The sequence below is a fragment of the Protobothrops mucrosquamatus genome, unplaced genomic scaffold (assembly GCF_001527695.2).
Source record: "Protobothrops mucrosquamatus isolate PMUCROS unplaced genomic scaffold, P.Mucros_1.0 scaffold3575, whole genome shotgun sequence".
NCBI lineage: Eukaryota > Metazoa > Chordata > Lepidosauria > Squamata > Viperidae > Protobothrops > Protobothrops mucrosquamatus.
This window is the reverse complement of record NW_015389540.1, coordinates 60,606-75,188: the sequence shown is the minus strand read 5'-3', so window position 1 is coordinate 75,188 and position 14,583 is coordinate 60,606. Positions and strand designations below refer to the sequence as shown.

Here is a 14,583-nt window from a genome sequence, read left to right as displayed (position 1 = left end):
TGGAAATATTGTATACAGTATATTATTATTTGACCCTTCTTAGGATAAAGTTAAGATGGGTTAATTAAAAATAGCTAAGTGCAGAGCATCTGTTTTTCCCAGTTATCCGAGTAGATAGCATTTAGCTGGGTGGACATAGGTACTAACATGATCTGGAAGACTTTTTCCTGTGTGTGTTCAATTCCCAGAAGGGACAGTAAAGGTGAGTCAAAAGGTGCAACTGCTCTTGCTTTTACACTATTTGCATGATGGGCTGCTGTATCTCTAGGAAGGATACAAAGAGAACCAACCAAAGAAGTTTATAGTAATTCAAAGATATCTTTCTAAAAAGTTGTGCCAAGATAATGCACTGCAGCAAAATGGAAAGTCAATCAGATATTCTCAGCGAGCACTGGGCAATCTGCTTCTGAAGTTGCCCAGCAGACTTCACCTAAATAAACTGGATGTGGTGGACTCTGATCACTCTCCCAGAGAGAGTTCTTCTCAGCAATATGCTTTGATTCTTCTGGAAGTAATCACTAATGGTTACCAGTTGGTGTTTTATTAAAAAGTTATGGCAGTCGGCACATCTCCTCGAGGCCAGTTGTTTTCCTGGATAAGTGACTGTGGGAAAAATGGGTCAGCTCAGCTCTCCTGGCAAGACTGCAACTGATGAAGAGGATGCTGTCATTTCTTGTGCTCCAAATATTTTTAGCCCTGTTTTACATAAGGAAGCACGGCTTTTCTAGTGAATTGTTTCCAGGACATTTGGAATAAATCAGAGGAGTTGGGTAGAGATTGGCCAGGAGCCGCTCACATATCACTTAAGGTAAAGCCAAGGGGTGTCTGCAAGAGGTCAAAAACCTCAAGGGGACAGCCACAGTTGCACAAAGCCCTTTCCCCTTTTTGTGCAGGTAAGAAAATGAGGATGTGTTTTGCACATCCAAGTTTTATAATGAACATAAGTCTGTTATTAAAGATGGTGAGGCACCATAGTAACTGCTTTGTCCCAAATTTTATTCCTAACAGCCAGTTTTTTTAATCATCTGCAATCCATAATCTGTTCCTTATTGTTAAAGAAACACCAGAAAATACATTACTGTCCTAAAATAAGCTGCCACCTGGTCAAAATCTATTTCAGCAGCTCCCAGAGGCTCTGTTGCAACCTATCACATAATGTCTACTTAGGTGCCAGAGTTTTTCTTTACTTGCTCTTTCTTTTGCAACAGGAGCTGCCAGAATAATAATGAATTGTCCTGACTTTCTTCACCCTCTTTTGAGTTTTGCAATGCAGAAAAGAGCGAGATCACGCTGTTTCAATCATGGCCTAGAGATGAAATAAGGCAAATATCATGGAGAGCATTTAGGCTGCCAAATTGCTTTGGTGTCCTATGAAACCCTGATGAGAAAAAAAAGATTTACTTAGGTGTATTCTGCCTTCCTTCTAGGAATTGTAGCAGCATTCCTTCCACCATTTTTCCCCACACAAGAAACCTTTGTTTCTTGTACATTGGATTGAAAGTGACAGACCCAGAGAGCTTCTATGACTGAGGATGGATTTGAATCTGGGTATCCCTACATATAATGGCCCTCCTCTGCTAGCACACCATACATAAAGTAGCAGACAATTAACAAAGAGATATTGGAGAGATAATTCATTCCTGAATAGTAAAACTTTACTACAGCCTTCCCTAGCACATGATTAATTCCAAGGAATTAAGACAGTTGAAATTTTAAACATCTGGAGGTGTGATGGTATGATGGAAAGACCTTGGGAGACTGGGCCCAGAGACGATGGCAAGAGAATGGTCAGATAAGAGGCAGCATAGCCTGCAACTGGATAGTGGACATGGTAAGAAGCTCAGAAGGGACCCTCCCTAATTTTTCAGCCTGTCAAGTCCATGGAGGGGGTGGAGAGGAAGAATTGCTCTTTCAAACTTGCAAGTTAATTATATTGACAGAGGTCAGTGTAGTTTTATACTGACAGTGACTTACTCCCAGTGATAGTTAAATTATTTATATAATGTCAGTGAGTTCAAAGCCACTGTCCTGGAGCACTTCACTAAGATGGCACACAAAAATGAGTGCTGAGAGGATGCTTGAGGCAGCAGCACGTATGAGAGGAAGTTCAAGCAGAGGAAGTGTCATGGCAAGACAAGACCTTGCATAGGATGTACCATCAACAGATAGCTAAAGCAGCAGACACTGAGAAATCCTACCAGTGACTTGAAAGGGCTGGACTAGAAGACAGCACCGAGGCACTGACCATAGCAGCACAAGAACAGGCCCATGGAAATATCAGATCCATGGAAGCAAGGATCTACCGTACTAGACAGGACCCAAGGTGCAGACTGTGTAGTAAGGCTTCAGAAATAGCCCAACATATAGCAGCATATAGTAAGATGCAGGCAGGAACAGCATATACTGAACATCACTATCAAGTAAGGTAGTTGGCATTGTGTATAAGAACATCTGCAAGACCCTTCCAAGTCCAGATGGAAGTTTCCAGAGAAGATTGTAGAGAATAAGAGGGCTGAGATCCTGGGACTTCTAGATCCAGATGGACAGGCAGGTACTAGCCAATCAACCAGACATTGTGGAAATAGACAAGGACCAGAAAACAGCAGTGATGATAGATGTAGCAATGCCAAGGGACAGCAATATCGGGAACAAGTATGAGAAGCTGGAGAAATACCAGGGGCTGAAGGAGGGACCAGACAGAATGTGGAAAGTAAAGGCCAAGTAGTCTCAGGAGTGGTGCACTCAAGGATGTGACTCCTAAACAGGGAGGGTGGCTCCAATACATTCCAGAAACAACATCAGAACTCTTTCCAGAAGGATGCATTTTTTAAATGTTTGAGTATCAAAGCACACACAGAGAAATTAGATAGTACTGTAGAGACCTAACTTAAATCTGGTTAGATGCTTCCAGAAATACAAAATATTTAATATTCCAGTTTTATTGGAATTTGAAAGTAACACTAAGCCCCCCGGTGGTGAAAGATTTTTGTTTTCTCTACAATACTGGTGAAATAATCACACTCTCTGATGTCAGTGCATTAGCTGTTCAGTCAGAAATGTATTTAAAGTTGTTTAAATCACCTTCATTACTTTGATTTACATCATAAGGAACCTGCCAGAATTTGACTAATTGATGCATTGTAAAAAGAAAAAGGGTGGGAGAGAAATGAATGTAATTTGAGTCCAAGTTTGTTGTAGAGGTTAAATTGCTGGCCTAGAACCAGGTGTCTATGAGTTCTAGTCATACCTCAGGCATGAAAGCTGGCTGGGTGACTTTGGGCCAATCTCTCTCTCTCTCACTCCAAGCCACCTCGCAGGGGTGTTGTGGGAGAAAAAGAGGAGGAGAAAGGAGTATTATGTATGTTTACCATCTTGAGCTAAGAGAGGAATTTCTTAAAAGTAACCCTAGCACCATAGAGTCCTGGAGTTGAAAGAAGTCATATAACTAAGTCCAACCCATGTTTCCATAAAGGAATCAAAATAAAATAGTCCTTATGCATGGTTATTAAGCCTTCACTTTTCAGAGAACAGCATGCCATCTCACTAGGAACTTGGTTCAACTATGGAATTGCATTTACAGTTCACTGGAATTAAATCTGCATTCTTGGTCACCAGTGACTGATATCCCAATTTTATGTAATAAAAATATTTATGCTCAGCTATGAATCTAGAGGAAGAACAAAACTTTCTCACTATGTTAGTTTTGTATATTATCAGCAGTCTCGGCAACGAAGGAAAATAAAAGCAGCGCCATTATCTCATAACTCTTAGATGACCAAAAGAACTTGGACTGTATTTCAGAAGGAATTGTCTCCAAAAATGAACTTCAAAGCTCACCCAAAAGCAAATGTTTGCTTATAAGGGCAGGTTCTTGGCAAACACAGAGGCTCATAGTCCCTAAGGTTTTTGCATCTTCACAGGCTATAATTTTTTAGGTTGTTTTTCTTCTGGCATTATTGATTAAATAGTCTTATCTCTGCAACAGAAAGTGAAGTTTCTCAAATTCTGTGTTAAGTGATATTCAGTAACCCTTCAAAGATTGACAGGACTGAGTAAATGACTGGTTACGGTTGGGACTATTGTCATGATAAAAACAAGGGCTTTATTCTGGGTGTAAGATAAAGCAGGAAAGACATTAGGGAAACCATTCCCTTGAATGTCTGAACCCAGTCCATAGAATTGCTGTGGTGACAAAATGTACTGGAAAAACTGTGAAAAAAGTGAAGTGTTTATGCAGATTCTCTGCCATACAGTAAAAAAAATTGTCCACCTGGTAAAGAATTTTGTCTTCCTTTCTTTCCACATTAGATACAGTTATCTCAGAAGGGCTATACTGTATAGTATATTGCAAAATAAAAAGATTTCATATTTCTAAGAAGAACTGTTTTTATTTTACATATAGCACTAGTCTCGAGCATGTTCCAAGATAGTTTTAACCGTTTGTGGTTTATCCCTGAGTAGGAAATCCCTTTCTTACTATTTTTGTGATTAAAATAGGATGTGTGTGCATATGTGTATGTATATACATAACTATTAAAAACTCTGTTCTTTTTATTCAGGGTAAAAAACAACAACATGAAACAGTAAAAAAAAGATATAAAATTAAAATAAACCAACAAAATTTAACACATGAGACAGAAGAAAAGAAAAAGAAAACATCACCAGAGGGATATCAATATTGAATACATGCACACCCCATTGCTCTTCATGGGTTTGGTCAGTCGAAGAGTTCACATAATGCTTTGTAAGGTAGAAAAGACATATTTAGGTTACCTGCATTAGTCCTACATATACCCCATGTGGCATTCCCTGTCTCAGGGTTGGCACATTTTGACCAATGGGACACATTATCCAGCTGCATAAGTTGATCTTAGCACAAATAGCTTTGTCAGACATATAAGGAAGTATCTGTTCAGGACATAGTAATTAGCGTCATCAACACAAGTTGGTTGCACATCTGTTATTTTTCCCTTCCCACTTCTTGCTTTTGTTATCCTTTTGTACCTATGAATCTGTTGGTGCAGCACCCTTAATTTTCTTTCATGCTCAGATTATTCAGTCTTTCATCTTTTATCTGGTGTATTTATATCTGCTGCATAGATTGTTCTTCTCGTAATCTTTTCTTCTTCAATATTTTTCCAGCTGAGTGGTGTAAATAGGCAAAGGTCCATTGCAGCAAACAGAAGCTCGGCCTGTAAATCCTTACAGTAAATCCTCCTCTCTCCAAGGAGGAATCTCTTGCTGAGTCTGCTGCTCCAGAGTGATGATGAGATTCTAAGAGGAAACTTGCCCATCAGAAATCCTGACCAATCAGCACAATCTAGGGGAGGGTTTTAAGCATACACTGAAAGTTGCCTGGAGGCTGCAAAAGCATCTCTTCTGTGCTCAGTTAGTTGCTGTTTCCAGCTCTTGCACAGCAGCTTCAGCAGCTAACCATCACTGAATCCAGGACAACCAGGGGGGCAGACAACTTTTTGGAGGGGGAGAGAGATCAGAAAGATCAACATCAGTGTGAAAGAATTGACAAATCTCTTGCACGAAGATGATGGCATGTACAGAGATGCTGACAATGTGTTTGCTCTCTGCCAAACATGCTTACCGCATGAAAGCCACAGAGACCCCCCAGCACTATGACAAGGGATTAGCAATTTTTCACGATGTAAGTAGTTGCACAGTGCATGCTTTCTATATTTTGTTCATAGAGTGGTTTTTAGAGAGGTGGGTAATCTGGACTGTCAACAGTATATGTATACATGTGTATTTGACCTGCAGTTCTTCTCCCCAGTAATTCCCATTCAAGCTTTCTGAAATGTTGAAGCATAGAAATCTGATTTATTTTTTTAAGAAAAACTTATTAAGCATCAAGAAAGAAAACAAATAAAACTCTTACTTTTCTGCCTACAAACTCTCCATTCTATACTTTTGTAGCAAAATGTGTATCTGTATACACAGTGCAGAGATTATAAGCCAGGAAGGTCAGAAATGGAATATTAGAAAAGGAGGTAAAAGAACTTAGTTGCCATCTTTCCTGTAAATATACGGTAGTCTATGATTTTGAGTAACTGGTGGTTGACAAAAGGGCTTTCCTTTCCTAAAATGGGATTGTGAGTGCACCCTGTCTTTTAGGTCTGTCCTGAAATATTTCAGCTCCATTCATTTTTGCCCCTCATCATCCTGCAACTAATTTATATTCCTTTCTGACCCTATTTTTAAAACAGAAATTCTAAATAAAATCCAATTTATGCATTTTCACTTAGCTGTAGCCCCTGTATTAATAAATGTGATTTATGGGTGGACTTTGATAGAAAGTCATGAAGTATTCAGGTTTCATTTTCGACAAGTGGGATTTCAATTACAATAAAAAATATGCAAATTAATCAAGCATTATATATGCTTATATAAAAGCTAGAAAATCCAGATGTTTTGGAGAACTTCCAACATCTGCTTGCAATGGCCAGGTTGGCTGGAGATGATGAGTTGAAGTCTAAAATCTATCAAGGATATCAAGTTTCCACCAGGTATCAGCATTATAGACGATATACATCCAAAGAAATCATGGCATGACCTCCTTCTTGTAGGCATAGCCACGTTGCAGCGAAGAATCTTGAAGCTCTTTGAAGAATAATACATTTACCTGGACATAATATAAACATGCACTTGTTATACACCTGATATAAACTGCAATCGATTGAGATGTATTTTTTTTAACCTAATAATTTTTAATCAGCTAAATGAAAGAAACTTTTTTTTCAGGAAAAAAACAAGAAGAAGAAGCACTAATTACTATAAAGTTATACAATTATCAGTAGCAAATTGTGTTTGTGTAATGGAGTGTCACTGAATGTATCCAATGACTAAATCATATGTTATATGGATGATGGATGAAGAAAGAGACTGGTAGGATTCAGATTGTATCAGAAGTGAGCAAGGCAGGGAGTTTAGGGCAAAGGTCTAAGGTGCCACTCCATAAAGTTTCCCCTCCTCATTTAAGAATAGTACACATTATTTCATTGTCACTGAAATAATTGCCTTTCTTAAGGGCTGACGTACCAAGTTTTAGACCATTTAACTATTCAAGGGAGAGAGAGGCCTATAAGGTCGTGATTTCCAAAACTAGAATTACCTCAACCACTGCAGAGAATTAATACATTAAAATTCATTTCTTTCTGGAAGTTTCTGGCACACAAATCTGTGTTCCATCTCAGATGCTGTCCAGTTTTTTTTCCGGCCCATTGATCATTTCTGTGAGCTCTTTCCTCCCTAGAACTGCTGGCACAAAAAAGGCAATAAGAACTTTGTAAAGCTTTGCAAATGTTCAAAGTGCTTTATGGGAAATAACTGACATGCTGTATTCATAGTATTTGTAGACCACTTTTTGGTTAAAAATGCTAATCTAGGTTTATAATACCAAGCTAGGGAAAGCCTGCAAAGTATGGTAGAATATATGAGAGTTTGTGTTTTTGCTCTACTCTAATACTGTATCTGTGCAAGCTGTGGGTAGGTGTGCACTAGGAAGGACAGAGCAGGTTGTCTAGATCAGTGGTCCCCAACCTTTTGGGCACCAGGGACCGGTTCCATGGAGAAAGTTTTTTTCCACGGACAGGAGAGTGCATGGTTTGTGTTCTGCCTGCATCCCACAGATGGGGCTTTGCTTGTTTGTGCGGACCAGTTGTTGGCATGCCATTGTCTGGTACTGGTCCACGAGCCAGGGGTTGGGGACCCCTGGTCTAGATGAAGGGTATCTAACCTCGGCCACTTTAAGACCTGTGAACTTCAATTCCCAGAATTCCCCAGCCAGCATGGCATGGCATGGCTGGCTAGGAAATTCTGGGAATTGAAGTCCACAAGATGACAAATTTAGCATGAAGATGATGGCATGTACAGAGGCTGGCTGGGGATTTCTGGGAATTGAAGTCCACAAATCTTAAAGTGGTCAGGGTTGGACACCCCAATCTATATCATGTGACCAAGAGGGAAAGGGAAAATAGCAGCAGCAATCTAAGATGCTGCCCCACCCCCAAGGGATGCAGAACAATGTTTTTCTCACAGCTGCCAGCCTGATTGCCCCTTTCCCTTGCCATTTTCAGAGACCATCTTTCTCTTGCTGGCTTAAGTCCTGTGATGGCAGACAGATGGACAACCTCTTTTACGTAATTTATTTCCAATATTTCAATAGTTTGGAAAGAATAAAAATGTGCATTCCAATAAATATAAAAACTAAACAACTACAAAGCACTAAGTAATAACAATTGTTCTGTATGATGCTTTCAAGTCTGAAATACTAGTTGGGAAAATAATGTCATGTGTTCTAGTTAAGTGCTCTTTATACTACCAACATTATCATCATTATTCTTGATGATATTTTCTATGCTTCTGTGTGGCCTGGAGCCCGCAAGTTACAAAACTGTAAAATAATACAGAAATAATGCTGGTAGTCCTCGACTTACAACCATTCATTTAATGACCATTCAAAGTTAAAATGGCGCTGGAGAAAGTGACTTATGACCATTTTTCACACTTAATAATAATAATAATAAAGTTGGAAGGGACCTTGGAGGTCATCAAGTCCAACCTCCTGCTCAGGCAGGTAACCCTATACCATTTCGGACAAATGGCTGTCCAATTTCTTTCTTATGACCATTGCAGCATCGCCACAGTCATGTGATCAAAATTTGGACACTCGGCAACTGGCATGTGTTTAACTTAATAACTCCTGTAATTAACTATGGCAAAGAAACTGGAGCAAAACTCGCTTAACAACCATCTGGGGCACAATTGTAGTTAGCAGTTGAGGACTATCTGCAATTGTCATATATGATAAAATGAATAATGATATAAAAGACTTTTATGCAGTTGATACATTTGCTCCATAACAGTGTAAGGATGGCTTCTTTTCCTAGCCCATCTAATATTATATAGGAAAGTCTGCCTGTATTTTCCCAGACTTTTCTCCTAGCCTGTTCTATCCTTGATATTTGTGATTGAGTAGACATTTCCGAAAAGACCAATTTTTATTGAAATCTGCATAAATTCATTTACAATTCCATTCATAATCAGAAGTCTGTAATTGTGTGGGTGTTTAGCCAACCCTGGTAAAAGTTTCACCAGAGAACTTTAATGGGGAAGTATCACAAATTCAATGGGAAAAACATGGTGGCACCCTCTATTTTCTCTTCCTTTAATATGTCAAAATGTAACTTTGGATGCGAGTTCATGTGTTAAAATAGGAGCTCATTCTTTCATCAGTTTGTGATAATTACTAGTTGGACTCCTGGTGAGCTTTGTCTAGGGTGAAAAAATACTTTTTGCTAGGTATTTAATTTTAAGCTGTTAATAAAATAAGATAAAACATGTAAGCTTTAAAATTCTCCTGCACTCACATTTAAAATAAGTATATGGGGAACATTTGGCAAATAAGTTGTTTAATGATTATCATGTATTGTTAAATCATTATGTTTCAAACACTTAAGAAATGAACTTTTCTATATAAATAAATGTAGGGTTGAAATTTGGTGCATATTTACCTTGGAGTTACACTTCCTGTATGCAATAGGAATTGCTTTCAAAGGGAATAGATCTAGCATTATACTTTTAAGACTTACAAGAATGCAGTGATTCTGACAGTTCCAAACTTCTGTTAGTACAGGATCTTCCCCATTTCTGAGTACAAGGGTGAATTAGTTTTTTGTGTTTGATTCCATGCATATAGATAATAGCTTAAAGCCTTATGACTAACTACACAAATGCAAAGCTCATAAAACTTTGAGAACTCAGACATTTTACTCTAGTTACATCACTGCTGTGAAGAATTACCAGTTTTATTTTAGAATCTCTCTCTTTTAGAAACTGGTTTAACTTTGTAGTCAATAGGTATCAGTTACAAAAATGTTGGTGAAGCAAATTTATCAGATTTTGGTATTTGGAGCAAATTAAATACAGATTTCTCTTCAAAAATGCACAGAATAATTTCTTCTTTCATATAAATGTTTTAAAAGTTGCTTATGACAATACCGGGCAACATCTATTGGAAATAACTTAAGAAATGACTCAATTTTAAAAAGAAAATAATTTTAAGGAAGGGAGTAAAACATAATAACAAAGTATTAGGAACTATATGCACCCACATACAAAAGAGGCAACAGTACAAGAAGCTACTTAATAAATAACTATTATTTCACCAACTGGTATTCCATTGCAACAAAATTCAAGTTAAACATTTTTAGATGTATAACAGATGGCCCCTATTGAGCAGTTTCATATTCTAGAAATTTCAGGGATGGAAAATGAGCTTATAATTCAATATAAACTTAACTAGAAATAAATAATCTGAATACATAGACATATTCCTGTAAAATACATTAAATTACCTTACTTGGATAGAAGCAGAAGTAAAGTAGCAATTATTAGTAGCAGTTGATATAATAGTCACTTTAGCATTTAGGAACAGAAGACATTTTAAAAGATTGAAAGGAATTTAAAGATATATGCCATTTAAAAATTAAATTAGTTAACAATATTTAAGTATCATCTTAAATGCAAAATTTCAATATCTCAAAGTTATATTTTCTATGGTACATAAATATCTTGCAAAAGCATAATATAAACTAAATTAACAGAAAGTTCATATATAAATTAAAATAATAACAAACCATTAATAAATAAAATTAGCAAAACACACTGAAATATCAGTGAAGAATAAAGGCATGCTATTGAGTCAAATGGAAAGAACTGAGTTTTTTTTAATGGAAGACAATTTCTATAGAAAGCTCTTTAAATTATCTATGAGAAAGAATTATCTTCATTGGCATGATGGAAGGGGAGCCATGTAAGTCTATGGTGGTTAAAAAAACTGAAGGAACCTGTTGCACCATTTCAGACCAACAAATGTTAATAAAAGTTTCTTTCTTCTTTTCTTTTCTTTTCTTTTCTTTTCTTTTCTTTTCTTTAGTAGTTCACTTAGTCAGAAACAGAGTGGCTAAACCAACAAAGGGTATAAATTAGGTTGGCTAGAGATGGACAGGAAAATAGATTAACCAGCCTCTTAACTTTTATTGTCATAATGACTGTGAGAACACATTGTACTAAGACATAATGAGGTTTATTTTGGGTTGGGTCTTTGGGGGGTTTCAGTCCAATACAGTATATCAACAGAGAGTTAAGCTATTTTATTATCTAAAACTGAAGAAATATTAATGGCTATCAGAGGGTTATTGTCTCATGGATTAGGACTAATTAATCCATTCTCTCCATGAAGATATTTGTAAGATAACATGATAATTAATGATAATGGGGTTTTATATATAGCCTCTTTGTTGAGGCAAAAGTATAATAAGGATGAACATTAATAGAACAGCAGAGAGTCTATGTTGATTTTAGGCTTAGGGTTTATAAGAGGTGTGCTTCCAAATGTTTGCACTCTCCTACATAGAAGTTATGGAGAAGGGACATTCACTAGCTGTATATGTGAATTTTCCTTGGAAGGGGAAAACTTTTTTTGTTTGAACAATTTGTTTTTTTGGAAAGGTCCAGAAGCTATTTCAATAGTTACTGTATATTATCACAAGGAAAACTCAAATGTTGCTGAATTCATGTCTATTTTCTTGGCAGTAAGACAGATATAGTGTGCTTTCTTCCAGAATGTCTTCTGAATTCTTAGTCTACAGCTCTGAAATTTCTTATAGTGTTATCTAAGTACAAACAAGTCCAAGCACACTTAATTTGGGGGGGGATCTACTAAGATCTGTTAGATGCTACAAATTAGATGGGAACATTATTCAAAGATGACAGCCTCTCCTAATATGGCTTTATTAAGCTATTTTAGCTATTTATCAATAGTTAAAATATTATAATATAAAACAGAGCCAGTTTGGTCTAGTGGTCACTCTCTCTGAGCTCTACAGACTTGTTGTTGTGGGGAAAAATATGAGGAGGAATGTGTGTTGGATATATTCACAATAATAAAGAGCCATTGGTACACCTCACATCTCTTATAAATAAGTTATGTTATGGTTTTTAGTATATAAACAAATATATTGAAGTAATTTCTTTAGGAAACAATTTCTGTTTTCTTTTAAATTAGAAAGCTCAATAAGACATTTTAAAATAACAAGCAAAATGCAAATATAAACAAACAGTAGAAATTAGCAGTACAAAAGACAAACAGAAGAAAACCTTTAAGCCTTGGCTAGGGTTCTTGTGTTTTTAGGGTTTATTTGCTTTGCATAGCTGTCATAAGTGGAGAGAAGAATTTGCTACATAAAAACTGGTTTTGTGCAAGGTAGATGTGGGGACACAAAAGGGTTTTAAATTAGAGTAAAGTGGAGAAAGAGCTCTAAAGGGATTCTTGAAGACTGTGAAGATTTATTTCCTGTATACAACAATTGGAGGAAAAGAGTCAACAACAGATAAAAAGAGATAAATGCATGCCCTCCTACTTGACAAGGAAATTGGTCTGAATATATAGGGAAGCTTCAGTTCAAATTTCTCTGAAGATAGAAGAGACAATACAGTACAAAAGATTAGTTTTCCTAAGGATCCTGTTCAATCAACTTCTTGGAGCACTATCTGGCTCTGTGCAGTCTGTGAAACTATTAAGCTTCCACAGAAGGGCATTTTTGTGGCATCTTTCTCTGGGAAGCTGGAAGAAAATGGAAAACAGAGCTTTGATCTCTGGGGCATCCACTTCTGCTTGTCTAAGAAAATGGATTTGTCCAAAGAGAATCAGTGGATGATTGTCCAAATTGCTGGACTTGAGTGACTGCAGTTATAGAACTCACAGCAATCTGCAGCACAGATTGACTGGCTTCAGTCCACCAAAACGATGCATTAGAATAATCATGTCAGTGTTGGGGAAAACAGTATTAGTTAGAGGTACTTGACCGACTCATTAACTAAATATTCCATTTTTGATAAAATTAATACATGCTCACTTATACTGAGGAAGATGATCTGGTAGGCTCAGGATCATGTCATGCACACATATTCAACCCAAAGAAACCATCGCTGAAAGAAAATTTTAAAGTATCTTCCAAAATCAAGATTAGAGGACAATACTCTTTACACAATGCACAACTCTTGTCTTTTAGAATACAGATACCTGTACATATTTTTACTTTCCTTTTACAGACTCAGAATGAGGGCAGAATTATTTTAAAATTTAAGACTAATAGTTTTACATGCATGTAGACTGTAACCTTCATAAACTGGGTACTCTGTGACAGTAAATTTGGGACTATATTTTGTTTAAAGCATATTGGTCATATGCTCATCTTCACGCTTTAATACATGCATCTCTTTTTCTTTTAAAATGTGTTTCAACTCACAGTTTTAATGTTTTATATAAAAGGGCAGCTATAAAGTCCTGATCAAGAATATAATGTAGTCTGGGAACTTGTCTCCTATAGAAAGACACTCAAGTGTTTATTGGAAACCACAAATTTGGGGCCAAGAGTGTCTCATGAGAGAAGATTTTGGAAAGAAATTATTGTGAGTTTATAGCCAATATCATATCCCCTTTTTGATGCTTTTTTTTAAGAAGCATGGCTCTCAGGCCATAGCTAATATCTAGCTCTATACCTGTGAGTAGGGGGAAGTGCTAAAGGGAATAGAGTTGAAGCTGGCAGAGGAACAATCCTATGGGGTTTGTAGGAAAAAGAGCTATAAACACAATGTTTCTCTGCACTCTCTTTCAAAACAGGCCAGCATAACTCTACCATGGCCTTTGCTATCAGCTCTCGACATGACTTTTATCTGGTAAGAATAATCTATATGGGGTGGGGGTGGGGGGCAGGAAGAAAAGAGGGCAGGTGATCATTGAGTATCAACTTTGGTACAGCAAGTCTAGATGAAGCAGGAGGGGGAAGGATGGAAGAGCTGACAGGAAGATGAATGCCGGTGCCATCCAATTGCACCAGTGTGCATCAGCTTGACTCAGGCTTAGTTAATGAAGCTTGTACAAAGGAAGCACATTATTTTGTTGCAATTAATCAGTCTACATGATTATCTTGCTAATTAGCGCTGAACATCTTGAATTTTGGCTAACATTCCTGCTATAATGCAAATTTTGTTTGTTTCTTAAGCAGATAGATTCTAGGAAAGTAAACTCTGCTTTTTAGATTAAATGAAGATGGGGAACGGTCATACCCAAATCTACTGCACACATATAAACGTGTGTATATGTTGCATCCATTTGGTTCCTGACTTAAGTTTCGTTTCTCCTGAAAAGCTTACCTGCCTGCCTTAGGTTTCGTTTCCTGATTTAAGTTTCATTTCTCCTGTTAAGTTTACCTTGAATTAGTACCTCCTTGACTTAAGTTTCCTGTTCTTTGTGTATGGCAATGGAGAGCCATCCCCCTATTGTCCTTTTGTACACCCCCCCCTTGATCATGCTAATGTACGAATAAAAGGGAGGCACGGAGAGGCTTGAGGGTCTTTGCCTGCCATCTCACCTGAAGAAGCATGTTGCCCGTGTGTTTCCTGATCTAAAGCGAGGCCCGTTGGTTTAGGCCAACGTACATCACCACCGTCCTGCAGGGAGCGGGACCCCGGGATTTTGCGATCCCACAAATGGTGACCCCGACGTGA

At 37.4% G+C, this 14,583-nt stretch overlaps 1 protein-coding gene across 1 annotated transcript in view; it reads left to right on the top strand.

The window, feature by feature from the left end:
* Positions 1-2,539: 2,539 nt before the first annotated feature.
* LOC107297895 (N-terminal EF-hand calcium-binding protein 3-like) overlaps positions 2,540-14,583 on the top strand; it is a gene marked incomplete at its 3' end in the record, with an annotated part of 70,734 nt that continues 58,690 nt past the window's right edge. The window contains exon 1 of the mRNA XM_015827251.1: positions 2,540-2,710. Within this exon, the coding sequence (XP_015682737.1) occupies positions 2,540-2,710 (171 nt within the window). The remainder of the gene's footprint in view (positions 2,711-14,583) is intronic.